The 27,430-nt window shown below is 36.5% G+C and overlaps 1 protein-coding gene across 1 annotated transcript; it reads right to left on the bottom strand.

Moving 5' to 3' along the window:
• Positions 1 to 11,903: 11,903 nt before the first annotated feature.
• LOC144450990 (acetylcholine receptor subunit alpha-like) lies at positions 11,904 to 26,748 on the bottom strand. Its single transcript, XM_078141749.1, has 5 exons — positions 26,614 to 26,748; positions 21,573 to 21,617; positions 17,890 to 17,999; positions 15,441 to 16,713; positions 11,904 to 12,023 (listed from the first exon to the last, which is right to left on the bottom strand). Exons 1-5 carry the CDS (start codon positions 26,746 to 26,748, stop codon positions 11,904 to 11,906), a joined length of 1,683 nt encoding a protein of 560 aa, XP_077997875.1.
• Between the last annotated feature and the right edge of the window lie 682 nt (positions 26,749 to 27,430).

Genomic DNA, 27,430 nt, shown 5'->3' with positions numbered 1-27,430 from the left:
AACAATGCACAATATCGTGAGAACTATCTGAGGCAACCATTGAATTTGGTGTGTAGGAATCAGAATGTACACTCTTGTAATCCTATAAAATGGCACGACTGAGTTTGCATCGATTTTGCTGTTGACGCAAAGAATTTGTACAAATAGATTCTGGTCTAGTGGGTACAGCTCACTATATATCCTTCATATCTGACACTGCATCTCGGGAATTTTTCGGCGATATTTCGCTCTATTATGTAAGATGCAGCCTCAAATGTGAGGCAATTACTTCACACCGTAGGTGGCGCTAATCTTAGTAGACGTTGGATGATTCTCTGTTCCGAGGTTACATCAAATAACTTTCCAATAGTCATGTCTGGTGTATCGTAAATTTCCTTTTTCTAGTACTTATGATTTAAAATCAGTATTTCAAATGCTATTTGTTCATACAATTGTACATTTATGTTGTGGCGCAGGGCAACACGGCAACGGTAAATCGTTACAATGAGAGCGCCTCATCATCACTTGACTCGGAGATGGCAATAATTGTTTTTAAAATGTCGTGAACGATTAAGGAGATTGGATTTGAAAGTGCTCATGGTAAAAATCACTCATTTTTTATGTGTATGTTAATTTTTTCTATCTATTTACAATTTGTCCACGTCAACAGTACATTACAAACCAACCACCACCACCACAGTTGTAGTTGTTACTACTACTACTACTACCACTAAAACTACTAAACAAGAATTTTCTTTTTTCCTTCCATTTCTGGTAGACGTAAAAGTGCCCTGAAACAAAGTAAAAGTAAAAAGTGGTTTTAAATATATATCGTTCTACCAGATTATTTGATATTTTATATTTATGTAACTGTTCTCATGTACTTAGTATATAAAACCAACTTAATTACCTTAAACTTGAACTCAGGCCAGGTTCAGTAAGAAGACTGTTATAAACGAGGAACTCAGCAACATCAGACTGAATCCATGCTTTATGCTGCCATCACCTTCAAGGTCAAAGATCAAAGGAAAAAGTTCAAAACATTAACCAAACTTCCTTGGACATAAATGAAGTCAATTAATGAATCGACTATTTGTGAAGTTAAAGATATTCTTGTTTACAAGATAACACGTCGTTGAGGGCGCTATTTAATCACCATTAATATGGCATACGTTTGTTTATGATATGATAGATGGCACTATACTGTCGTCCTGGAAACTGTCATTCTCTTTTATCTTACCTTCAGTTGCTCCGGTGCCGACGTCAGGTTCAGTTGTATCAGCAGTACCAGTACCACTTTCTGTAAAATAGATGTATCAGCCCTTAACATTATTTATAATATAGTTCTTCAGATTGGCACACTAATTATTTCGATTCCCACTGAATTTCATAAACTGTATTGAAATTAATATATGTCTATACGCAGTCAATATCAGGTTTTTTTCATTATGAAATTCATATGCAAATCAAACACATGAAACGTTATCCACATTCAATCATGTGGTCAACATAAAACGTTATTTTGAGGCTAAAACACGATATTTTTACTCACGTCAATGTTTCATTTATGATCTGTAGAAATTTTGCTTTGTTTCGAATAACTTGTAATCTCAAGAACAGTCAATATACCTAGGACATCCAGTCGTACTTTTCAGACTTTTTGCTGATTTCTGAACTCACGGCACTCAGTTGGCAAAAGGTGCGTTATTCTCGAAATTCACAGGGATGATATAGAGATACTAGCAAGGGGTGGTATCGACATTCTAACAGCGATGGTATAGAGATACTAACATGGATGGTATATATAGAGAGATTCACTTGATGGTGGAAACACGACAATACACGGCCAAAACTTAATTACATGTTGCATTCCAAAATCATGAAAGTGTAACATTTTCTTATGTGTGTTATGGATGAGTGATAACGAATCTCATCAACAAGTGATTTGATAATACTTTCCGATGTAAGTGTCAAAATTAATTTTTTTTAAAGTGAGTATATGTCCGACGTTTCATGATCGCAAAGTTTAACTTGTTTTATCAGTCAAAACTACCTTGATCTTACATCATATAGTGTAAGAAGATAACATACCGGGCGAGGTGTCTTGCAAAGTCGTTTCACCGCCTGTTACCCCTGGTGTAATTTGAAGAAAAATATTATGATTACCATTTGAAGGGAACAAATGTCTATCAAATGTCTGTCTCATACATTATGAATGGTGTTCATATATGCCTGTACAGGATATTTCAATATTTTGTTGGAAAAGTCTGACAGAAAGGATTTCGTTTCAGCAAAGTGCACAGACAGTGTAGCTTTTTATTCCAATTACTCTGTGTACAGTGTAGTCGGTTAGCTAACACTTTCCAAACTGAAAGTATCGTTGACATAATTGAAATAACAGACCCCTGTAAGTAATTTCTTACATTTTCTAAAATCTACTTATTTAGAGATGGGCAAGTGAAGTGAAGGTTTATTTGTAAAAATACACTAAATATAGAATGGTAGTCATTTTCCTGCCAAGACTCAGCAGAGCAATACGTTTGTCCGTTCGTTGTAGTGTACGTCTATATCATGCATATCATGAAGAATCGTATATAAGCAAGTATATTTTAGATTAGTGACATCAAAGTAATAGGTGTAAGGAATGATTTACTGTTTAAAAACCTACATTTAGAGAATATACAAAATTGACATATGAACGGAGAGGGCAATCCATGATTATGCAGGCCTACTGGATATTTTTTCCCTATGTTCCAAAGTTTTTCAGGTTTGACACTTTACGCATAGTATTCTTAAATAAACCAATATTTAAAGTACAAAATTTCCTTAATCAGATTCTAGTATGGTCGTTCGGGTATTTATTCAAAATGAAAACAAAAACATTTTAGCGGCAATAGTTGTTGCTGTTATTGTCGTCGTTGTTGTTCTTGTTCTTGTTCTTGTTGTTGTTGTTGTTGCTGTTGTTGTTGTTGCTGATGTTGTTGCTGCTGTTATTGTTGCTGTTGTTATTATTATTATTATTATTGTTGCTGTTGTTGTTGTTGTTGTTGTTGTTGTAACATCATCAATTTTACGGTGCATATCAATATTCGATCGTTACAAGCAAATAGTATCCACGCCCTACAACTAGCCCTAGAAACCCGTTAACAGTAACGTCCGTTGTTGTTGTTGGTGGTGGTGGTGGTGGTGGTGGTGGTGGTGATGGTGGTGGTGGTGGTGGTGGCTATAACTACAACAATTTATGTTAGAATTCGCCAAAGATGTCAAAGGATATTTGGAAACTCGCAACACGAACCTAAATGGTTATACATTTATCACGACTTTAATAATATCAACGGGTTAAAGACTTCCGCTCATTACATATATCAATCATTTTAAATCATAGTACATGATTATATAGACAATGATTAACTAATTGAGAAGAATAATAACTCACCTGCTGTAGACTCAGGCTCACTCTCAGCCACAGCCACATCCTCTAGAAGTGGGGGAGCTGAAAACAAGAACAGAGAAGGTATATATTAGTTTTCGCCAAGTTCACATCAGGATTAAATTGAGATGCGAAAAACAGTTTTCTGTCAGAGCAATATAAAAAGTGTATCCGGAAAAAAGTAAGAATAATCCCATCTAATTATGGCTCCACTGATACGAGAACGTGGGTATGAAACCTTGGTCTTTAAACTGAAATGTAGTGTGTGAATGTGACGGTTATCCATATAGGTATAGATAGTATTACAGACGAAAATAAGTAGGCATTGTGGTGGGTGGGAATGGTCGGCGTAGCCAAAATGGCAATCAACAAAAAATGACATTTACAGGGACATGTTCTGAACGAATGATACAGTAAAGGATCCGATAAAACACTGTATAACAACGTGTCAGGAGATTTTTCTCGCAAAGCAAAGCTATTATTTCTTCCGCGCCAATGCGAAATAACGAATTGTGGACGGTACCGTAAAAGAGGGTTTTTTTTACGACCATAGTGACTATGTTCAACATTAACAGAAGAAGGCTAAATTGCGTCTTTTTATACTTACCTTTTTTATCCTCGAATTCGTCACTGTACTGGGTGTGTGATACAGCTACCAGTGTCAAAGTTAACAACACGAATAACATAGACCTGACAAAGTGAAACAAAATTACGATGTAGGTCATCCGAAGTTACAAATCAAATCTACGATAGTTAGAAACAGTTTCAAAGTTTTTTCCGTGGCTCAGCATATTTCATTCCCGTTTCGGTAGCTCTGTCAAGTGCGCCTTCTTAGTACAATATTATAAAATACAATATAAGGAATAAAAAACGTACCTCATTTTGCTGACAGTTCACAGTTACACAGCTTTCCAGCAAACAAGTCCTCAAAGAATTGTGATTTCGTCGTGATTTAGCATCCCTTATAAATTCTAAAAATCACATCAATCTATTTCAACATTTCAGTCTGTCTCAATTGTGATTGGTCCATAAAAGTATTTTGCGATGATATCATCGTAATCTACTTATCAGAGTGTGAATTCATTGGCCAATATCTTAAACAATGCGAAGGTAGTTGCCAAAACAAAATTAACGAAGTTATGTTTGTTTTTCCTGTTGCCATGTGTAAGATATGGTCAGTTTTCTGCATCAATGCTGGCAATGATCCAAGGTCCGATGTGAAAATGAAGTTACCAAATCGCCATATTTTGTCTGGCCACTTTTCGGGATTACATCATCAAATTCTACAATGTTACTGTTGCCAAGGATAATGTTTGTTTTTGTGCGATTTCTCTGATTTTGTACATCAAAAGTTGATCTTCGTCATTGTTAGCCAGAGTAATATTAGCAATCATTGTTTGTTGAATTAAATTTGAACACTTCCCTTTGCGCTATCGAATTGTATATTATATATCAAATGTACTCGCAAAGTCGTGGTACTCTTTCTGGCCCATTTACGACGAATACAGACCATCGTTGGCCGATATACAAATGCAACAATATGGATATGTACGGTATGTAAAATCTCAAATCACAAAAGTGTTCGCGTCCTTTTGGCCTACACATTCTTTTATTTCTGACGACATACAGAGTAACGTGTCGTTCTTTAACCAAAGTTTAGCCGTGCGTCTTTACTGCAATGATTTCAAACTTGGTAAACCAGTATGGGCAAGTGTCTCCCTTTTTCAACAACGCTGACAATTACACGGAAAAGACCAGTAGTACACATAATTAATTTTCAATTTAGCTAATGAAATTTTCTTCACCTCGCTCGTCCAACTAAGATGGCCGACATATTTATTATTAACTGTTACAGTAAGACAAAGATGCCACTTACAATAAGTTTACAATTCAATATAGAATTTTATTTTATCTTTCAGGTACATTGCCTCTAAATTTAACTCATTTCACTGTGAGACAATCCAAAACGTTTCTCGTTTATTTTTCTGCATTTCTCTGTACATTTTTCAGTTTAAATGTCGTCCATACATTGTTGCCTAAATCGACGACAGACTGTCAAATTTATACACTGAACTGTGTCGTTAACGACTAGTTTGCAAGGTTATGTGTTGACAATTGTCGTAAAATTACCAGGCCTATTTACGTCAATAATAGAACAACAGTAAAGTTTTTTTCTGGTAACAGCAGAAACTTTGTCTGGCTTACAATAATAGGTTCTAGTCCGATTGGTATAAACACACAGTCAGCCATATTGAATACGTAGTTGATAGTTGCTACCAGTTTGTGAGATTCTAACGGTATCGTTCACCCATTTATCAACGTCATCATCATCCATCCAGTGTATGCTGTCTTTGTATGTTTGATGTTTCTATAACCAGGTACCTACACATAATTTTGAACTGTTATTCTTGAATTACGTAATTAAATTATATTCCGCCGTACTCGTAGTTAAGGTCAAAAAAATGCAAACTATCTATGCATTCCTCCTTACAAAACTTTTAAGCATGTCCTTTCAAAATCAGTTTTTTAAAAAATATATAATTTTAATTTCATTTCATGCATTATAGTGCACTTAAAGTTCTACTACAACGATCACAAGTCCATGAAGCCCCAAATGTTTTTCACTAGCTTTACAAATAGAGTTAGAGGGAGAGAAACAGGGAGACAGAGTAAGGTTGATTTAATCATTAAAAGACGTGCACCTGCATGTACTGCGACTGAAATCTTAAACTCAACAAAATGTTGCCTGGCTCGACAAAAATCTCACTAACATTGCTGCAGTCTTTTATCTGGCTAGACAAAATATCTCTTTGATGTTGGAAACCCTCTCGTCTGGCTTGACAAAGATCTAATAAATATTTCCACATGTTATCGTCTGGCACAACAAGAACTTAATTGTCTCAAAAATATCACAGAACGCGCCAACCTTACATTTACCAGGTAGGGACATATACATTTGGCGATGATGTCCAAGGATGATCGTAGCTCGCCCAAAGAAAATGCATCAGTATCGGTAAAAGCTGTTTGTCACTCCAGACAATTTGACAAAACGCTGTTGGTAAGATTTTTGTCTAGCCAGACGATATAATGTAGCAATGTTAATTAGATTTTTGTCAGCCAGACGATAGAATGTAGCAACGTTAATGAGATTTTTGTCAGCCAGACGATAGAACGTAGCAATGTTAATGAGATTTTTGTCAGCCAGACGATATAATGTAGCAATGTTAATGAGATTGTTGTCAGCCAGACGATAGAATGGAGCAACGTTAATGAGATTTTTGTCGAGGCAGTCTGTGTTTTGTTTCAGGGTTTCTGATTTTCGTTGTAAATACAAACAGTTGTGACAGTCTCACATTAGACATCTATACACATAGTTTTATAGATAAGTTTAGAACAAGCTTACTTTAAGTTTATGTTCACGTTTTGAAATTCATTTTTGATGAAGAAGAAAACGTACTCAGTTATTCGAACACGATTGTACAAACTGAATATTTCTATTAAAAATATGTCAGCTAATAATTCCGTAACGTTTTCGTCGCTGTTTCTTGATTCTCCCAGGAAGAATAAATCACTTATGCGCAAGTCTTTGTCTGATATGTCATGAAAAAAATCAAAGGCGTCTTAGTTCGGTATGGGTCATTGAAGGACAAAGACGTTATTAGCTACGTGCAACTTCACCTGTCATTATACCTACGAATGACTGATGGCCTTAGACTGGCTGGTACTACCATCACTGGATTACTTTTATCGTGTCATCTGAGGTAACTATCTCAAAACAAACAACATTTCCTTATTACATCTGATCAATGTCCATTTCCTCTATTTACTCAAGTTGTTTTCCAATCACTTCAAACAAATGTTGCATTTCGTTATCATATTTCAATAAATGTAATTTCCTTCTCTTTTGGTATATTTTTCTCCAATAAGTTTTGAGTAATCTTTTTTAAATTGAGCTTCAAAAAAGTAAACTAAGACAGATTGCAGTGAGAAACAGATACATTCAAGCTAGATTTTAAAAAATCTATTGCAACCTGTCCATGTTTTCCCAAATATAGTTGGCGGCAAACCTATATTATACTTGATTAGCGATATTTGTTATTTTTCGTTTTTAGCGATTATATTTCTAAAGTACACCGCACGTAGAACTGGTCGACAAATTTAACAAGGAGCTTGCCAAATATGTGCTAAATGTGTCGTCGACTTCTGGAGGGAAAAAGCTAGAATAAATTAACAGTGACGCTGTACAAACATTCCCCAAGTTCAGTTGTAATATCTCAATTTGTTTTAATCTATAATTGAATGTTATTTATTCACTTGTTTGTAGTAATTTTCTGTATACCATATTTACATTTAAACTTGTAAATTGAATTACATCTACAACTGTCGTTAGGGAAAAATCTACTGCTGAAAATTCAAAGGATCACCGAAATACTGTGCGTATCATACATACTTTATGTTCCCCCAAGAACAATTTAGATCAATAAGAAACAGGCTTCCCACAGACCACTCACTACAAATATAAAACAACATCATCATCTGACCCTAACTGATACACAGACACATACAACGTTCTTGGAACAAACAAAAAAGTCATCACATTGCAGTCTCATGTCATCCAAGAATTCTGACAAAATTTCACCCCCTCTGTTGTGATGTATCGGGCAGTTGTCAACTATTACAACAACGTGCAGGCATACCATTCCTCATCACAGTGTTGGCTGATTCATTGAAGAAATTGATATAGGAATCAGTGTTCGAGGCACCGTGAACAGCATTTGCGTGGGAAATCCCACTGATCAAAAGATTAAGCGTGAAGTTGGCTTCCGTAGCATATCGTTGAATTTCAACGGTTGGTGAATATGTCCGTTGTTCCGATTTGCTCAGTGTTTACAAGATCGTTGTACACGTACTTGTGTGGAGGACTGACTACTGTAGCTGTACTGTACATTAGACTGTCGACAGTCGTTCGTGCCTTTTTTCTATGTTTTATCTACAACTGAAGTCGTCGCCTCTCTCCGATCTGGAGCAATGCTGTAACCGCGTACTAATTGAACAGCGAGTGCCGGAGGGAAAAGCCTTCTTCATATAGAGTTTTATTTGCTTTCAGTGTTGATAGAATAGAATATATTTTGAGACCTGTTTACATTAGGATTTTTCATGTTGTTCTCTTTCTGTGATCATGCTTCAGTGTTTGAACATCAGTTATACAGAGTGTTGAAATACCAGACTCGTTGTGATGGTACAAGTAATGATTTATCTCATTCCAGTGGTGTAACTGGTCTCCGTAGAGTAGTTGTTGGGTTGGGTTTTTTTTTATTTAAAATTTGTTTTTATTTTACCAGCTGTTTTCATTTTCGTTTTATTATTTGTTTTGTTCTTTCCATGTTTTATTTTATAAAGGTTTTAGAAATAACAGTCTTTTCGTTACATAGCTATTTGTCCCCTTCTTTCTACCTTCCTATAAAGCCGCATCCATCAGAAATTACACAACAGGGTAGGTATAAGCCTGTGCAACGCTCCAATTTGAATGATTATTCTTATAGTTTAAATTCAAATGACTTGGTTTATAAGTTCGTTCTTGTATCTGTTCTGGGTTGTTGCTTGATTGGTTTTCCTGATGTATTCTCTGGTAATGGTTTTGTTGTGGAAGAGGTTGTACTACTGTTTTCAATTTTTAATTACATCACTTCTGCTTTAATAATCTTTCATTCTCTGTACTGTCCTCATTTAGTTTCTTTTTACCTACAAAAAATAGAGGGGTTTACCTTACTTCACAGTTCTCAGAGAAGGGGTGGCAATATATTGCCACACTTCGAACATGGAAAAACAGGAAACATGAAACAAAAAGTAATAATTCACATTACATCACACAAAATCAGAAGAATATCGCAGCCTGTGTCATTGTACTACTTGCTATTCCTTTCTTGTCTACTTTGATGCAAGTATTGATAATATTTTTTTTTAAAAACGCCAATGTTGAAAGTTGGAGAACCCGGAAAGAGACAATTGAAAACAAACCATATCAATTTTACATAAGATCAGAATATAGTTGCATCTGTGCCTTCTAGCAATCTCCTCAGTCCTTGTATTCTTTGGATGTCCTACACACCACACAATTGCCATTGGTGATAGTCATTTTACAGGTAAAGCTTTAATCTACCATAATGTAAACCACATTATAGGTATGATTGAATCATGTTTATTAGTTCCAAGTAATAAGTTCAATTTGTATATCAATGGGGAAAGACTGTACGTGTGATGAAACTATATTGCGGGAAGTGGTAAAATGACAGTGCATTTTGCATGAAAAGGTGGTGCCAGGACAAAAGCTTGTGATAAAACATCCACCGAGGAATTGAGTGTACTTTCAGTAAACATTGTGGGGGGGGGGACCCCAAGGTATAACTATGCTTTTGATTGGCCAGAGGATCTGCAAGCATTTTTGAATAAGAAATGTAGTGTAAAGAAAACAGACTGCATTTATGATGTTTGCAGAATGAAATTAAAACATAGCTTTAATGACCCAAGTTACACGTGCACTACCAAGAAAAGAAAGCTTTCAACTTGTATTTTGGTGAGCGTTGGTCTATGTGAAAGTGTACATGATTGTTCTTTGAATTGTATTTTGATATTTGATAATTTCGGAACTTTTCCGATATATACATGTTGCTTGTCAGCTGCTTCTTTCATCTTTCGACTTGAACACTTAGAAACGTCATACCTAGCAACTGTAACTACAACAAAGAACTACATATATGCTCTGTTTTCATTTGTGTACTAGGTTACAACGAGTACGTATTTATATTTTGTTTTATCTTAGTTGGCATCATTTCAAAGTGTAGTAATTGCATGCATGCACGACGTGTTCAGTAATGCCCTTTATGTGATAATAATGAACGGGGCGATATTAAAATAGAAAGAAACATTCATTTTTCCACAACAGGTGGCTTTATTTCACTGGAATCGTGAAAATGTAGACCATAAATAATACGTCCCATTCTTTCCACGGCTTTCTCAGTATTTCTGTATGTTGAAGAGGCGACAAATGTACAGTACGTTTTCTTAAATCACCGGGTTTTATTTTCTCCTGTCAAAATTGTAACAATGAATTGATAAATATTAAATAGATAAATAAACACATTTTCAAAGTTATACCATCCTGACTTGAAACGCAATCTACTTAAAAATATCCGCATCAACTGTTGAAAACAAAAGCACACAAACAAACAAACAAACAAACAAACAAACAAACAAACAAACAAACAAATTATATTCACAAAATATACACTACTATGGGCAGATTACGAAGCAAGTTTAGATAAAAAATGGTAAAAAAATGTAAACTACAGTATAATGCCCGTTATGACTATAATTTTGATGTCCGAGAAACTAAATAAATGGTGGAAAGAGAAACTACGTTCTCCTATCTCATTCATGCCGCCCTGTCGTGATAGTAGTTGTCAACGTCTCTCCCCGGGTCTTTCCATCAGATAGAAGTCGACACACATATATCAAACAGTGGTGTTAGATTGGGTATTTTCAAATGTTCTTTCGCATGTTAAGTTGCCATGGTATCTATACATTTAATAATAATGGATAATCGTCTTTGAATGTCATGATATTGCATAATCTCCGCAGATAATTAGAGTGCAGCTGCCAGGTCAAAGGTCACCAGTCACCATGCACCTGACAGAATCATTTGCTGTTATATTATGAGTAGCATCTTCGATGATGGGATATTCAATAGTAGATTTCGCGTACACGGGTTCGCGCGCAAAAACTTAAGATCAAAAGTCTAGAGGCTAAATTTGCAAATTTACACTCATAAGCATTTGAGAGCTTTAGCCTGTATCATTCACTATGATTGATAGAACGTCGGTATGTACGATATGGAATCGTTGTAAGAGAGTCTGTATTGTCCCAGTTCTCATTATTGTTGTCTCGTGTCAGCACCTGTTACTGTTCACCTCTTACTGAAGAAATCACGGACTTTGTCAAGCGATAAATAGCACCATGGAAATAACTTTGACAATTCTAGGCTATATACTGGACATGTGATTATACCATAGTAACCATGGCTGCAATTGTTTAGCGACGAAGTCACGCTTTTCACGATAACTATAGACATGACAGTTTGGCTTGGAATCTGGACTTCTGGTCTTATTTGTCTTATGAACAATGCCAGCACGTGGCTAACTTGAAGGTTACAGCATCGTATTCAAATCCTACATACCGTTTCCATGGATACTGCCGTGCAGACTGAGGTAATACAATAGTGGGGTAAGTTGAATTTAATGAACAAATCTGTAATTATTGACATTGTCCGATATTTGTTAAATAACATAATACTGTTATTGCATGTGACGTCATTTTATATTGATGACGTCATCCTAGATACATTACAATGCTCCTCTATCAATGATATAATTGTCCACATAATCGATACTATTGCACCTGAGAACAATACTGTTATCTTCTCACTTTAACTGTTGGCTCATAATGTTCCTGTTATCAACAACATGACGATGCAATTCCCTGAGATATATCCCGCGATAAACAACACAAGAAGTATTCTATCCATAACCATGGCAACATATTTCCAGTCTTCTCGTACCTGTCAAAAACGAAGCATAAACATTAGTTTGGAAAGAAATGTCATCGCATTAAAACAAACTATGGGAGTGAATTCGAAACTTATTTAAATCTGGGTATTCAGAGAAAATATGTTTGCAATATCAGAAACACAAACTGGTATATAACTATCACTTAGCCAAATAACCTGGAAGACAAACAGAATAACATATCCACAGACAGACAGACATACAGACAGACAGACAGACAGACAGACAGACAGACAGACAGACAGACAGAGGCGCAGACATTCTTACCCCCCCCCCACACACACACACACACAGACGCACACATTCTACCCCAACCCACACACACATAGACGCACACATTTGCCCCATATATATATATATATATATATATATATATATATATATATATATATATATATATATATATATATATATATATATATATATATATATAACTCGGTGAGTATCAATCTGCTAAGACAGTGCTCTATACCGCAGTGGCAGAGCGTAATAGTTTTGGTAGTACTGGAACTCTTTCTTGGGTGTAACTCGGAGTTTCACGCATATTGCGATCATCAGACACTCTGAGGCCTACTCTCTGGGTGTGCTGTATATATAGAGTGTAGACAATAGAAATACCATCACTATTGTCTGTGTCGGTGGGTAGGTGTTGTATGTGTGGAGGTGTTGGTTGTTATTGTGTGGGTTATTGGGTGCGGACAAGTAAGTGTTGGCGGGTTGTTCCATGTTGGGCTTTGATGTTCCGTTAGTTAACGGGTTTAATAGTTTAGGTGATAGATGCTCTATTGAAGCTGGACAAATAAAACTTATTCTCGTGTCGGCATTTGGATATCAACTCAGTTCTTTTGTTTAGTGTGGAGCTTTTGTCTGCTTTAATAATAGTTAGTTTTTCGGTTAAACACAGGTTGCATCGTTTTGTTTTATTGGTGTATGCTTGGGCTTTCTTGTTGATGGACCAGGATACGGAAAAAGGCTCATTGTTTCTTTTCAGTTTCCAAATGTGTTTTGATAGTTCTGTGCTGTTTTCGTGTTTTTCATGTTTGAATGACTGTTTGTGGTTGGCGTATCTCTGTTTGAAGTTGTTCTCTGTTAGACCGATATATACTTTTGTTTGTTTTCCGTGGACGGTGGCTTGGTATACGATGTTTTCCGTTTGGCATTCGCCGTTCAGAGGGCAGGTGTCTTTCTGTCTGCAATTACAGGGTTTTTGAGTGGGTTTAGTTTCGCTGTTGGAGATGGTGGCGTTATGCGCTTTGATTATGGTAGCCATGTTTGGCATGCAGCTATAACTGACTTTGACATTGTTTCTGTTGAATATTTTGTGTAACTTAAAGTCTGCTGGGAAATGTTTTGTGATTAGGTTGAGGAATCGTTTGCCTACATTGGTGGCTACATTTTTGCTGTATGGTGGGTTAAACCAGATGGTGTTTCTATTTCTGTTTTTCTTGTTTTTCTGCGTCGGGGTGCTGGTGAACGTGATGTTCTCTTTGTGGCCGCTGGTTTTTAGTGCATTTTGGTACAGTGGGGCTGCCTGGTTGAAGATGTGTTCGTTGGATGATATGTCGGAAATTCTACGGCCGATGGCTGACGATATGTTCTTGATGATGCTGGGTGGGTGGTTAGACTGCGTGTGTATATACATGGGGTTGTCGGAAATCTCTACTCTTTGATAAAACCAAACCATGGGTAAAAAAGAATAGCAATGGATCATTTGACGTCACAATGGGAAGCAACGACGGGGCCGAAATATGCGAACTGGTCGGAATATTCATGCTACACAAATTAGCCAAAAAATACGGTAAAGAAAACATAGGTCTATATAGGGACGACGGACTAGCCGCCTTCAAGAACATCACCGGAAGTAAATCAGAAAGTATCAGAAAAGACATAACTAAAACCTTCAAAGCCATGGGGTTAAAAATAACCATACTCACCAATCTGAAAACCGTCAACTTTCTAGACATAACGCTCAACCTCAACAACGGTAAATATTACCCTTACAGGAAACCCAACGACAACCCCATGTATATACACACGCAGTCTAACCACCCACCCAGCATCATCAAGAACATATCGTCAGCCATCGGCCGTAGAATTTCCGACATATCATCCGACGAACACATCTTCAACCAGGCAGCCCCACTGTACCAAAATGCACTAAAAACCAGCGGCCACAAAGAGAACATCACGTTCACCAGCACCCCGACGCAGAAAAACAAGAAAAACAGAAATAGAAACACCATCTGGTTTAACCCACCATACAGCAAAAATGTAGCCACCAATGTAGGCAAACGATTCCTCAACCTAATCACAAAACATTTCCCAGCAGACTCTAAGTTACACAAAATATTCAACAGAAACAATGTCAAAGTCAGTTATAGCTGCATGCCAAACATGGCATAATCAAAGCGCATAACGCCACCATCTCCAACAGCGAAACTAAACCCACTCAAAAACCCTGTAATTGCAGACAGAAAGACACCTGCCCTCTGAACGGCGAATGCCAAACGGAAAACATCGTATACCAAGCCACCGTCCACGGAAAACAAACAAAAGTATATATCGGTCTAACAGAGAACAACTTCAAACAGAGATACGCCAACCACAAACAGTCATTCAAACATGAAAAACACGAAAACAGCACAGAACTATCAAAACACATTTGGAAACTGAAAAGAAACAATGAGCCTTTTTCCGTATCCTGGTCCATCAACAAGAAAGCCCAAGCATACACCAATAAAACAAAACGATGCAACCTGTGTTTAACCGAAAAACTAACTATTATTAAAGCAGACAAAAGCTCCACACTAAACAAAAGAACTGAGTTGATATCCAAATGCCGACACGAGAATAAGTTTTATTTGTCCAGCTTCAATAGAGCATCTATCACCTAAACTATTAAACCCGTTAACTAACGGAACATCAAAGCCCAACATGGAACAACCCGCCAACACTTACTTGTCCGCACCCAATAACCCACACAATAACAACCAACACCTCCACACATACAACACCTACCCACCGACACAGACAATAGTGATGGTATTTCTATTGTCTACACTCTATATATACAGCACACCCAGAGAGTAGGCCTCAGAGTGTCTGATGATCGCAATATGCGTGAAACTCCGAGTTACACCCAAGAAAGAGTTCCAGTACTACCAAAACTATATATATATATATATATATATATATATATTACACACACTCTTACCTCGTATATATATATTAACGGTCTCCGGGTAAATATATCTATCGTCATCATTTTTTCTTTGGTTAGAAATTGAATAATTAGAATAATTAGGGAGAATATACTGACAAAGTGGTGTAAGCTATATATACACGAACATGTATATATAGATATAATATCCTTGCAAGTATGGAATGGACATTATGGAAATTTCACTTACGTCATATTCATCTTCTTCTCTTTTAACGTATTTACTGATAATTCCAATATTTCCAAGAAGTTTTCTTTGAAAAGTGGTGAGAGAAGCTAGATTATTGCCACCATTAGAAAAATCAGAGTCGGACACCCCCTGATTGATGGCTCTGTCCGCACTCTGCGTCTCAGTTTCTGGTGACGTCGAATTCTGACGCACCGATTCCTGTCGTCTTAACAACGCATCTGTTTCTGTCGAGTCAGATCTCCCGGATGACGAATCTTGAGATCGGACTGGAAGCTTTCTTTGTATTTCCTGTCGTGAAAACATTTTATCGGATTTAAAACTTGTTGTCATGGTGACAGCTTGTCCATGGATAGGGCAGATACAATTAGATGTGGAATAATCATCTCTGGAAGATGACGAATCCTTGCGACGAACTCGAAAACCGCCATTTTTATATGATCTCCTGTTATTATAGTTTGTCTTCGTCTCTGTCTCGTTCGAAAAAGAGCGACGCACACCTATAGTTGAGTCAGAAAATACCAAATCACGTAATTCGATAGCAAGTTTATCATTATTGTATCTCGTCGCCTTGTTCACAGTTTTCATACACAAATATTTCGGTAAGAATTCGATGAATATCTTCCTAACCCACTTGGGCATAGCGTGTGTATTTCGTGTGCGGTGATGCACGTTTAGAACAACGATAGTGCTTACGATTGACGTCATCACTATCAGCATACAAAATAGGATATACTTGACAAGAAGTGGTGTCGTTTCTGACGTTGGGGGCATAATCTCAGCAATAATCAAGTTTAACACTGATAGCGCCAACAGAATTGAAATACTCAGCGTCATTTTCTCACCGGAGTCTGGTGGCAGGTAAAATACGAATAACGTGATAAATGACATGAACAAACACGGAACAACCATGTTGACTATGTAATATAGAGGGCGCCGTCTTATCACAAGCGTGTACACCAAATTACTGTAGATGTAGGGACAACATGGATATTTCTTCAATAGATTCGTCACTCTGGAGTCAATTATTTCCCATTCTACATTTTCGAGGAAATCTTCTTTGACGACGTGATCGACAAGAGGGTGGAGGACCGTCTCGTTTCCGTTGTACTCCCAAGTGCCAAACTTCAGTGAACATCGCTGTTCATCAAATGGGAAGTATTCTATGTCGATAACACAGGGACTAGATAGAATGGCAGGGGGTGCTACATTCACTGTTCCGTCAGATGACACACGTGCGTTCTTAGACATCGGTAAGTCGTACCTACCATCAGCACTTAGAAAGAAACGGGAAAAAAATAGTATAGAGTTTATCCACTTATTCGAACGTGTAGTTGTTAATTCTGAGTGAAGACAATACATAATTGCCTCGCTGTAATGTCATAGCAATATTTGTCTTAAGTCAGTGAAAATACAAGTGACCTAAGGGGCCTTGTCTCATCGAGTCGTTAGACGAGCAGTGACAAAACTCCTAGGTATTGAGTATTTTCCAGCTGAACGAAACAAAATATTTATATACTTTACAGCACGTTGAGTATGAATACCTCTTTAAACCACACCAACTCATTGACATGTAAAAACAGCATTTTCACAAAATTGGAATGTGTTCTCCTTGAAACCGTGATTGATTGGTCCATAACAAAATATGCAAATTGACTTATACCAATTGACAATGATTCAGCCTTTATTGCTAACATAAGGACCAATGACGCACCAGTGTAATTATAGATAATATTAAGGACGTTTCTAAAGATGAAGGAATGCGTCATTCTCATACGAGATTTGATTCAATTCGTAGATATGACAACAAGAAAGTCAGAGCAAGATATCAAGTATTCATTTTATAGCGATAAGTTCCGTTTAAATTGATTCATATTGGAAATGCGATAATATCGGTTGGTTGTACAATCTGCTTCTCTGAAATAGCTAGATCGTAGCCTCCTTCGCTATCAGCTGCGTTATCATTTTCATTTTTGTAATCTTTCAAATAATCACTTAATTGACCATCATCGAACTGAAGTTTTCTTGTTGTCGTTGATGGCGTATTGTGACACGTCTCCGTCCCCTCAGTACTGCAGCTCTCGGAAAGCATATTTCTAGAGCTATGCACCACAAGAATATAAACCCTATTAGTAATCGGTATATATCGCATATGCGTGTCACGTGATAATACATATTCAGATCTGACTGGATGTACATGTATATATTATCATCGGTGACATGAATTCGTAATCAAAATTTACACATTTTTTTTCTATACTAACAAATGAAATGTTGGCAAGCTCATTTGACCTCAGACCCCAAAGAAACGTTTGGTGGTCTGAGATTTGACTTTGTGCGTGCCTTTTGCTTTGATGTGAAAATTTAGCATTGCAAATTAATGCAGTTGTTACTATTTATTTAGCATAGGAGTTTTTTTTTTGTTGAAAAGGGATATATTAGTCTTACCTACCTATTATACAGTGCCATGTCGGGATACCAGAGAAGGTCAAAGTTGATTACCATTGATGGTATACCTGAATAGTTGTCTGGGTTCCACTGCAGTCTGTAGTCGTGCCAATGCTGTAATAAAGAATAGATAAATATAGATGAAAATACATGACTGCTTATCACAACTTAGAAAGTGGTGGATTTTGTATCTGATGAACTGAATGTATACAATTCTTGTTAACTATATCTAGATCAAAATGTTTGTCTTTACAAGCAATAGTGCAGCATAGCAACCACATAAAAATTCGTATCTGATTCTGAATGATTGAATTTGAATTTCCCTCACGTACGTCAATTACATTTTATTGCCAACAAAATGAAAATGTACATTTTAATGTATTTGTTTTACTGCAATGAGATGGTATGATTCTACGCTTTAGCTGTGTAAAGATGAGTTTGTGTTGATGTTTGTTGGTTTACCATGATAGCAGTGAATGGGTGGTGTGTTAAATAGAGTTTTATCGTTATTAGGTTTAAAGTGGCGAATACGTTGTTTGTTCTGTTCTACCTGTTATGTGTCCAATGAATGATTATGAGTGGCATGATGTAATGTGATAGTCTTGTGGTGTGGTGTGGTGTGGTGTGGTGTGGTGTGGTGTGATGTAGTGTGATCATGATGTGATGTGATGTGATGTGATGTGATGTGATGTGATCTAGTGCGGTGTGACATAATGCGATGTGGTTGATTTCCGAACTCAAAAAGTTGCTCTCCACAGTAATCGATAATGATTCCATTTGATATCTTGATATTTGAATATATATAGTAAAGCCAACCCTACACTCCAATGTATTCAAGTCATATGTTATGCCATTGTCAAAGAGCATCGATATATATAAAACATTACATTTGGCAATAATGTGTGATATCTGACGTTTGAATTAATTACTTCAAACACAGGTACTTTTGAATATCCCAACTAGAACACTCTATGTTACTTCAGTTCGTGATAAGCTCTACTTAACAATTCTTAATTGTCTGGTCTTTGCCTTCTGAATATATACAAGTACTGTAGTAATGTAGAGTAATGTTTACAGAGTTACAGACAATTTAATTGACTATGCTTTGTAATTCACTCTAACATATCCTCTGACAGTCGGCATACATCAAACAAGAAAAGTTCCTCTCGGCATTCAAATCAAATCAGAATCACTGTGCAGGTGATTCTAAAAAATATCAGTTACCCGCCTGCCTGTCTGTCTGTCTGTCTCTGTCTGGCTGTCTGTCTGTCTGTCTGTCTGACTGACTGACTGACTGACTGACTGACTATGTATGTATGTGTGGGTATGTGTGTATGTATGTATGTATGTATGTGCGTATGTACGTATGTATGTATGTATGTATGTACGTATGTATGTATGTATGTATGTACGTGTGTATGTATGTATGTATGCATGTATGTATGTATGTATGTATGTATGTATGTATGTATGTATATGTATGTATGTATGTATGTATGTATGTATGTATGTATGTATGTATGCATTCATGTATGTATGTATGCAAGTATCTGTCTATATTTATCTATCTATCTATCTAACTGTCTATGCATACAGTATTGTGTTCCCGTTATAAATCTCTTAATATCAATACTTTCAATAGAAATTACAAGTTAGGGTGCTAAATATTCGACTGAGGCCATAATTATGCCCGCATTTGTTAGAAATGTTTTCAAATTCAGAATCAAACCATTCATCATATTTCAGCAGTCAGAACGTGCATGTACGTCATCATCCTCTAGATCCACTCTGCTTATGTTCCCATGACAACATTTTCCCCAAAAGAGCATTTTGTCATATGATATCAAATCATATATTATCAAACATAACGTATACATCATACGTCTAATGAGAAATGGTCATATATTGTTATTCCCCCTCACAAAATTTATTTTACGACTTATTGATTCTTATTGTTGATACCAGAAAGATAAGTAAATGAGCTGTAACTGACATGTTAATATCAAATTGCTTCTCATTGATGTGAACTGTAAAATGTGAAAAGGGTTTAGAAACAGCTGCTTGTGCGATGGCCAATATAATTTACAAATTAAATATCAAAGTTAAATTGAGATTCCCTATTTTGCTCTAAATCAATATTTGTATTAAACTCATCTCGTATCGTATTTGATGCGTGCCTCGAAAAGTGTAAAATCAGCTTTGAATATTAATTAGCTAGGTTATGAATATGCACTGCTTCTCGACCCTCATGACAGTAACAATTTTGGGGTACATCCAAAAATTACGTCATTGATTTTTTTCATCTAGTATGCCTAATTGTGATGCTACAGATCTCATGGTTACTAACGTTACAGGAGCAGTAATGACTAAACATGTTTCAATTCGCAGAATAACATGTTAGTCGTTCTTTCATTTCAACGAGAAAGGGCACAATGCCAAATTCACCTTGCTAAATGGGAAGATTCTGCTGCATAATTAGGTAATTCATTTAGCCTCATTTTATTTTACTTTATTCTTTTTAGCTTTATTGGAATATTTGTTCTGTAGTAGAGATAATGAAGTTTGATTTGTTTTGTCTGCATTTTGTTTTTTGAGTGTTTTTGTTTTGTCTCTATCCTTCTTTGTGGGGAAACGTGTCTTTACCTTCAAAGGCTTTTAATTTTTTTGTATTTAGTTGTGAAATAGTACTATAGACTTAAAGACTAGATTTTTTAATAAAGAATAATAAATATTTTTTTTTAAATGCTGGTCTTCAGAAGAAACACGCTTTATTCAGAGGAAACCGTTCAGATTCGAACTGTACACCTCATGTCACATCTACAACATAATATCGTGTATTCAGAAATAAAACAAAAACTCGAACCATAAGGCAACTTAAACATGTTTCAGTTAATACACGTCAAGAATGAGTCGTTTCACACAGTACAAAAATAGAGAATAAATGTTGTCAGTATTTACACCAGTCACTGAACGTAATCCTTTTTGCCCTCAAAGGGGAATAAGTCTGTGATGTATTAAAGGTATATCAAATATCTAAAAGTCGCCCTTTGATATATGCTCCGTCATTGAAAGGGTTTTACAGCTAAAATGATGTAGGCTTTGTGTTTCTCTCATGTGACATGATATTTAATACACACTCTCAATAAACTTCTAATGCAGAAGAAACAATTACATAGATTCCATGCACATTGAGGATGTAAAAGCAAGTTGAGATGTTGATTATTAGTTAGAAAATTAACAATTACAGCCATTAAAATCATCAAGTCCATGTGTAATGTTTTCACTAGAAGCCTGTTTCTACTTCACTATGAAAGAATAGTAATGCTTATCAGTGTTCAATGTGATTGGGCAAAGGATCCTGCTGTGTTCGTTGTGTCTCTGTTATTGTTAGTCTAGCGTTGAAATATGTCTAGCTCTATGTCAAAAACGTTATGTCCCATGATCAAAACACCAAGCCAACATCATTTTAGCTGTACATGAGTGTTAAGTAAAGTGTAACGTTTTCTCATATTATTTTAAAATGTGTTTCATTGTCGTTTAGATTGAATCATCATGTAAGAATTGTTGCCCTTTTCATTCTATATATAATATCGCAATATTAAACACATCCGATATATTATCATTTATATCACTATAATTCATTTTTGATTCATTATAGTTAACATATAGATATAATATGAAAATTACCTGAGGCATCCACACACTGATTTGAATTATCTGATTCTTTTCATCCTAAAAAACATATAAAAGAAAAAAGCATGAAGTGAGTCTTACATTTAAACTAGTGTGGGAGAACAGGAGAGAGAGAGAGAGAGAGAGAGAGAGAGAGAGAGAGAGAGGGAGAGAGAGAGAGAGAGAGAGAGAGAGAGAGAGAGAGAGAGAATGTGTGTGTGTGTGTGTGTGTGTGTGTGTGTGTGTGTTTGTGTGTGTGTGTGTGGAGGGGGATAATGTTCATCAATGATTATATAGCAAAATATTGCTAGGCGAGTGGCAAGGTCACATAGCAATAACTGAGAAAGTCATCGCAATGTTTGGCTACTGGTATGTGTGCATATTTGTGAATGTGCCTCTCTCTCACTCTCTCTCCCACTCACTCGCTCAACCACTCCTCCCTCACTCACACACATTTGTGAATCCCATTCGCACACCGTAATATTACGACACATTGTCAGAACAATATCTAAGTGTATATATTTAATTCTACTAATAGAAATCGGGTCCTGACAAACAATATGTTTCACCGCTGAAAATAAAACCTATGGCCCTCAATTGATCGCTTTTTAGAGTTTTTTTATTAAAATCAACTGTATTTCGCTTCAAAGGTTACTCCTATTCATTCTAAATGAATTTACAAACGTTGCCAATAACTATAATAATATTAATGTTCATGACGACTACAATGGCGATGACGAACTCAATACAACCTTTACAGGATTACCATGAAGTTTAATTAGACTGGCCACAAAAGTTTTGTGTTACGTTAATCACAAAATGGATAGTGCACAGTCATTGCTTCGGAAGTGGTAGTCTAGAAAGACCCGGATGTGCACTCGGAAGGGTGCCGAACAAAAGCCGAGGATGACAATATCACAGCTCAGTCCCTCAACAGCGCCTTCTGTGGTATACGACCTGTGGTCACATTTAAAAGATGCAGAATTGCAGTAGGGTTTAGTAGGCAGATTACTATTATGCATGCTTTGTAGTTTGTAAATAGTAGTAGCATGCACATTTCTACTAATGTAATATACATCATGGTAAACTTGATAAGTTGGACATGTTGAAACATCAAATACTGGTGCCCAACTTTAGCATTACACACAGACAAGATAATGAAACACTTTTACTGCGAGAGGACAATCCCTGCTATCTTTACTGTGTTTTACTGTCACATGAAATCTTATAACCAGTGTCATCATATCATATCATACGTCATCACATCGAAAATGCATGCTCACCCGATATCAGCTGTAAAGTACATTTCACTCTATTTCGAGGTTTTTAAACTCTCAAAGCGAAATAACGCTATTAAAATGAACTGAGCCGGTTAATTGGACTATCCGTGACCGAAAATTAACCTTCAGGAAATGACACACTGTAGCCTTAAACAAACTTCCAATATGTCACGCGAAGTGCCTCTAATCAAGGCCCTAATCACTCACATTTCTACAATCACATTTCGCCTGTGTTTTTTGTTTCAATTCAATATTTTATGCCATCATTAATCACATTTTCCCGCATCGACTGACAACACAGCGTGTTTTAATTTTCAAGATTCAACCATGCATGAGTGTTACAGGTATTTCTTTTATAATAAAGACTCGTAGAATTGCTTTGATGTCTGGAAAAGCAGAATCGGATTTCTCTCGCCACTGACATGAAACCACGGGAGAATATTAATCCGATTACACAAACAACAAATTAATCCGCAAAGGAATCGACTGATGTAAGTTGAAACCGGTTTTGTAGTGTAGTGGAGTCTTCTGTTTTTTAATATCCTCCCCTGTGCATTTCCAATACCAAGCTCTAACAGAGAGGCTCACTACAATGCGCGGTATTTTTTACCTAAAATGGCACAAGTTGAGTTTATACTTTTTTGAGGCATAAATTTTGTTGCAGTGAAGATATATCTGTTGTAATCTAATTACTGGGGCATATTTACTACGAAACCAGAGAGACTATAGAGTTTTAATTAGGGATGGTTGTTAGGCGTCTCACACAAGGTTTTTTTTGTTACAAATGACATACAACAAAATACAGACACTGATAGCATGCAAGCATATTAAATGATACATTTTATCTCACTGTGAACACAAATCAACATCACTGTCAGATGAAACAAGGAAGATTCAAACACCAAACTGTTTATTTGTGTTCACGGTCAAATAAAATGTAACATTTCATTTGAAAGAGTGCTATCAGTGACTGGATTTTGTTTGTAATTCGTAACAAAAACGTTGTGTGGGATGTAACGAATTTTGTGCTGCCTAAGTGAAATGCTATAGTCTCTCTGGTTTAGTAGTAACCATTTCTTGCAGTACAAGTCAAAGCTGGTATTTAGAAATGATTGATAGATAAACGGTACAATGACGTAATGTATTATACTTATACAAATGTTGCCAAAACCTCATATATGCTATCAATTGTGCTAAAAACGCTAGACTACGATTTCAGTGACAGTGAAGCAAATCACTAACTTATAAACTCAGTTTGTGGCACTTTCACCTCTCGTGAGTGAAGTAGAATAGTACTAAATTCGATAAAATGACGTATACCGTATGTCGAACTAACAACAGTAAATGTGGAATATTTAAGCCATTTCTCATCGGGGTAGATTATCCCAGATGACAGTGCACAAGTTATTTGCAAACCGTAAAAAGATACTGCACACGTTATTATGTCTTGGGATTTTACACGTAATTGTTCAGGGTTAAGATTTCATATGAGTATTTGGGCTACTGATCTATGTAGATTTGCTTTTATGCCACGGAGGGATCAATAATCGATAACGAGGCTGAAGTCTCAACTTCGTGACAGCACGACGTCATAAGAGTAACCGGTGCAGTAACACTGGGACACCTTACTTCAAGTCGCGGTGTTAATAGCTTGAACTTTAACCCTACAATATGTCGATATTTATATCACCCGTGTTCAGTTTGTCCCTCGATATTACTTTGTCACTTGGGACAGTCCTTGTCAGCATTCTTTCTGAGAATTTATTTCATTTCACCATGGTTACATAGTTACGTATTTCTCGTGTGCTATTTTCATGTGGGATTAAGGTCATTTCACCGGCATCTCGATGATGTACATGCACGAGGAATCGGTCATCGTATTCGCAGTGAGAAATTCGTTTAGTAAAATAAATTTAACCGATTTCTTTCATGATATACATTTTATAATTTATTCAATTAAGGTCAATGGACTTCCAATGCGCATGTCTGGATGACGTACTGTTTGTTTGTTCGTGCGCTTATTTGTTTATTTGTTGATAAATGTGAGGCACGAGTCGAGATCACTATTTAATCTCTTCCCCATTCCAAGTTCTGATTGAATTTGGCAGTATTTGCATGACTTCAGAGTTTATATAGAGAAGATGGTTTTTATAAATCAAAATAAGGATATGAGTGCCCTTTGTTTATACTAAGTACGTTTTCGTAGCATGGGACCCCGTGTGTATCGGACGGCTGCCGCACGTTAGAATTTGTGTTCTCAACAAAGCTATGTGGTTCGTACCATTTTATTTGTTAAAAGTAAACCAGCTGAATAAAATAACAACAGTTTGTTGTCTTGCAAGAGTTGTAATGATATTATCAAAGCCACATCAACTTTTAACTGGAATATTGTTTTAACTGTTTTGTTGTATTTAATGACTTAGTCTTGATATTGTACTCCCTGACGTGTATTTAATCACCTACAAATAAACGTTTGTGTGTGTGTGTGTAGCTGTGAACGTTATAATATCATTTATCCAATGGGACGGACCCTAAAATCAGCGCCATCATCGACCATGCAGAAAATGGTGAATTTGCATTGTCAAGGGAATCTATTGACGAAGCACCGTGAAATGACTAATAACAAGATGTGTTCTCTATTCCCAACGTCTCGTATTATCCTAATTTTGTACCAGTGTACTAGATATGAGTCGCTAATAATGTTGATTTCCAGTTTCATTAATTTAGTAATGCAATACGAGACTATCTTCCAGCAGCCATTGTTGTTCTTTTATTGCTGACTCATCAGTTATTATATAGACCTATATCACGGCCCAATTAATCTTCTGTCATAAAATATTTAGTGTCACTTCATTGAAATACCATACATATCCATCAAGCCTTTGAACTATACATAAACTATAAACTATTACATTACCAATAATCTGCGAACAAATTATTCATATCTACTAGTAGTGTGAAATACTTCAGGGGCTTCGACATCCACACCTGTCAATACCACGCGAGTATGGCGCATTATTGGGGCCATTATTATGTACAACTTATTTGACTCGCCTCGACAATTTATTTGGCTCCTCGACAACTTATTTGACTCGCAACTTTAGGCGACTGGGACACTGTCGAGTTCGGAAAATGAACATTCGTTTCGAGGAATGGCCAGAGCGTGACGACACGAACAGACATGCCTACCATAGACCTAGATAGTGCCGTGCTCAAAAGCCAATACACGTAACTACCTGGAAATGAACTTTTTGCATCTCGAGTTTTGAGCCCAAAACAAGATCTGAATCATTACTTCACACGTTATTTGTAATATAGTTTAAAGGCTTTGTGGATATGGATGATATCCCAATGATGTGACACTAAATATTTTAGGACAATATATATTTTGTTCGTAATTTAGGCCTATGTAACTACTGGTGCGCTTGACATTAGAGAGTTATTGGATATGCATCGAGAACCGGCAGAATAAAATCTCAAATTGCATAAATAAATTGATGAATTTAGGAGAGATGTATCAGCAACACATATTTAAGACATTTCTGTTGGATGGCACAAGATGTTGCACAGTAAACAGAGAGAATCGTGTGTTGTTATTAAAAAGCACGCACGCACACACACGCACACACACACACACACAGACAGACACACACATACATACATACATACATACATACATACATACATACATACATACATACATACATACATACATACACACACACATATATATATATATACACAGACACACATATATATACATGGGCGATACTTACCACGTTCAATAGTTGGGTTATAGATAAACCAAAGTTCATTTGTAAAGTTTCGTCGGCTGACAAGACTGGTCGAATTGATTTTTGATAGTCCTTAAATAAATCAGCCTGTAGTCTTCTTTCACTATCAGAAGCCATGCAAACGTCTGCAAAGAAATGATCTTGAAACCTTAGCTATAAATGTCGTGTTACATTTATGTGTTCTAGATTTGCTGAAGACATTTTTCACTGCTGATATGAGACTTTGTTATCATGTCTTTGTCTGTAGATGGAATCTCCATATACATTGTTTGAAGACTTATTTTCGGAAAGGGGAAGCGTTGTTATTTCAGACAGAGAGGTTAGGCAGGCAGACGGACGGACGGACGGACGGACGGACGGAAGCATACGGACGGACGGGCGGGCGGAAACGGACACACGCGCGCGCACGCGCACACACACATACACACACACACACACACATACACACACACACACAAACAGTCTCGAAATCGGCACAGCTTAGAACCATAAATTTAGATAAGATAGAAATAATAAGTTGATAGATTAACACATACCATCCGGAATTAATAATTAATGACAGGATGTGTTACACTGATATTTCAAACGTCGTTCACTCGTGTGACATCAATTTTGAGTCACAGGAACTTTTGTCTTTTAACTGGTTTCCCTGGCGTCCATCAGAAATGAAATGAAAATATAAATATAAGATGCATTAGCGGCAGCTGTTATCTGTTTATTCAAAACATGTTCACCAAATACGTAGGCGAATCATAACGGTGTGCATCTTTAATCAGATTTTAGATGCAGACACACTGTG

This window comes from Glandiceps talaboti, chromosome 20 (assembly GCF_964340395.1).
Source record: "Glandiceps talaboti chromosome 20, keGlaTala1.1, whole genome shotgun sequence".
Classification (NCBI taxonomy): domain Eukaryota; kingdom Metazoa; phylum Hemichordata; class Enteropneusta; family Spengelidae; genus Glandiceps; species Glandiceps talaboti.
The sequence above is the reverse complement of the archived record's forward strand: the minus strand, read 5'-3'. Positions and strand labels throughout refer to the sequence as shown.

Coding starts and splice junctions, on each gene's coding strand:
- LOC144450990 (XM_078141749.1), bottom strand. CDS start 26,748: ATGGCTTCTGATAGTGAAAGAAGACTACAGGCTGATTTATTTAAGGAC. Junction 18,000..21,572: donor TCAGTGTGTGGATGCCTCAG/GTAATTTTCATA, acceptor TCTTTATTACAG/CATTGGCACGACTACAGACT. Junction 12,024..15,440: donor GAGAAGAAGATGAATATGAC/GTAAGTGAAATT, acceptor CGTTTTTGACAG/GTACGAGAAGACTGGAAATA.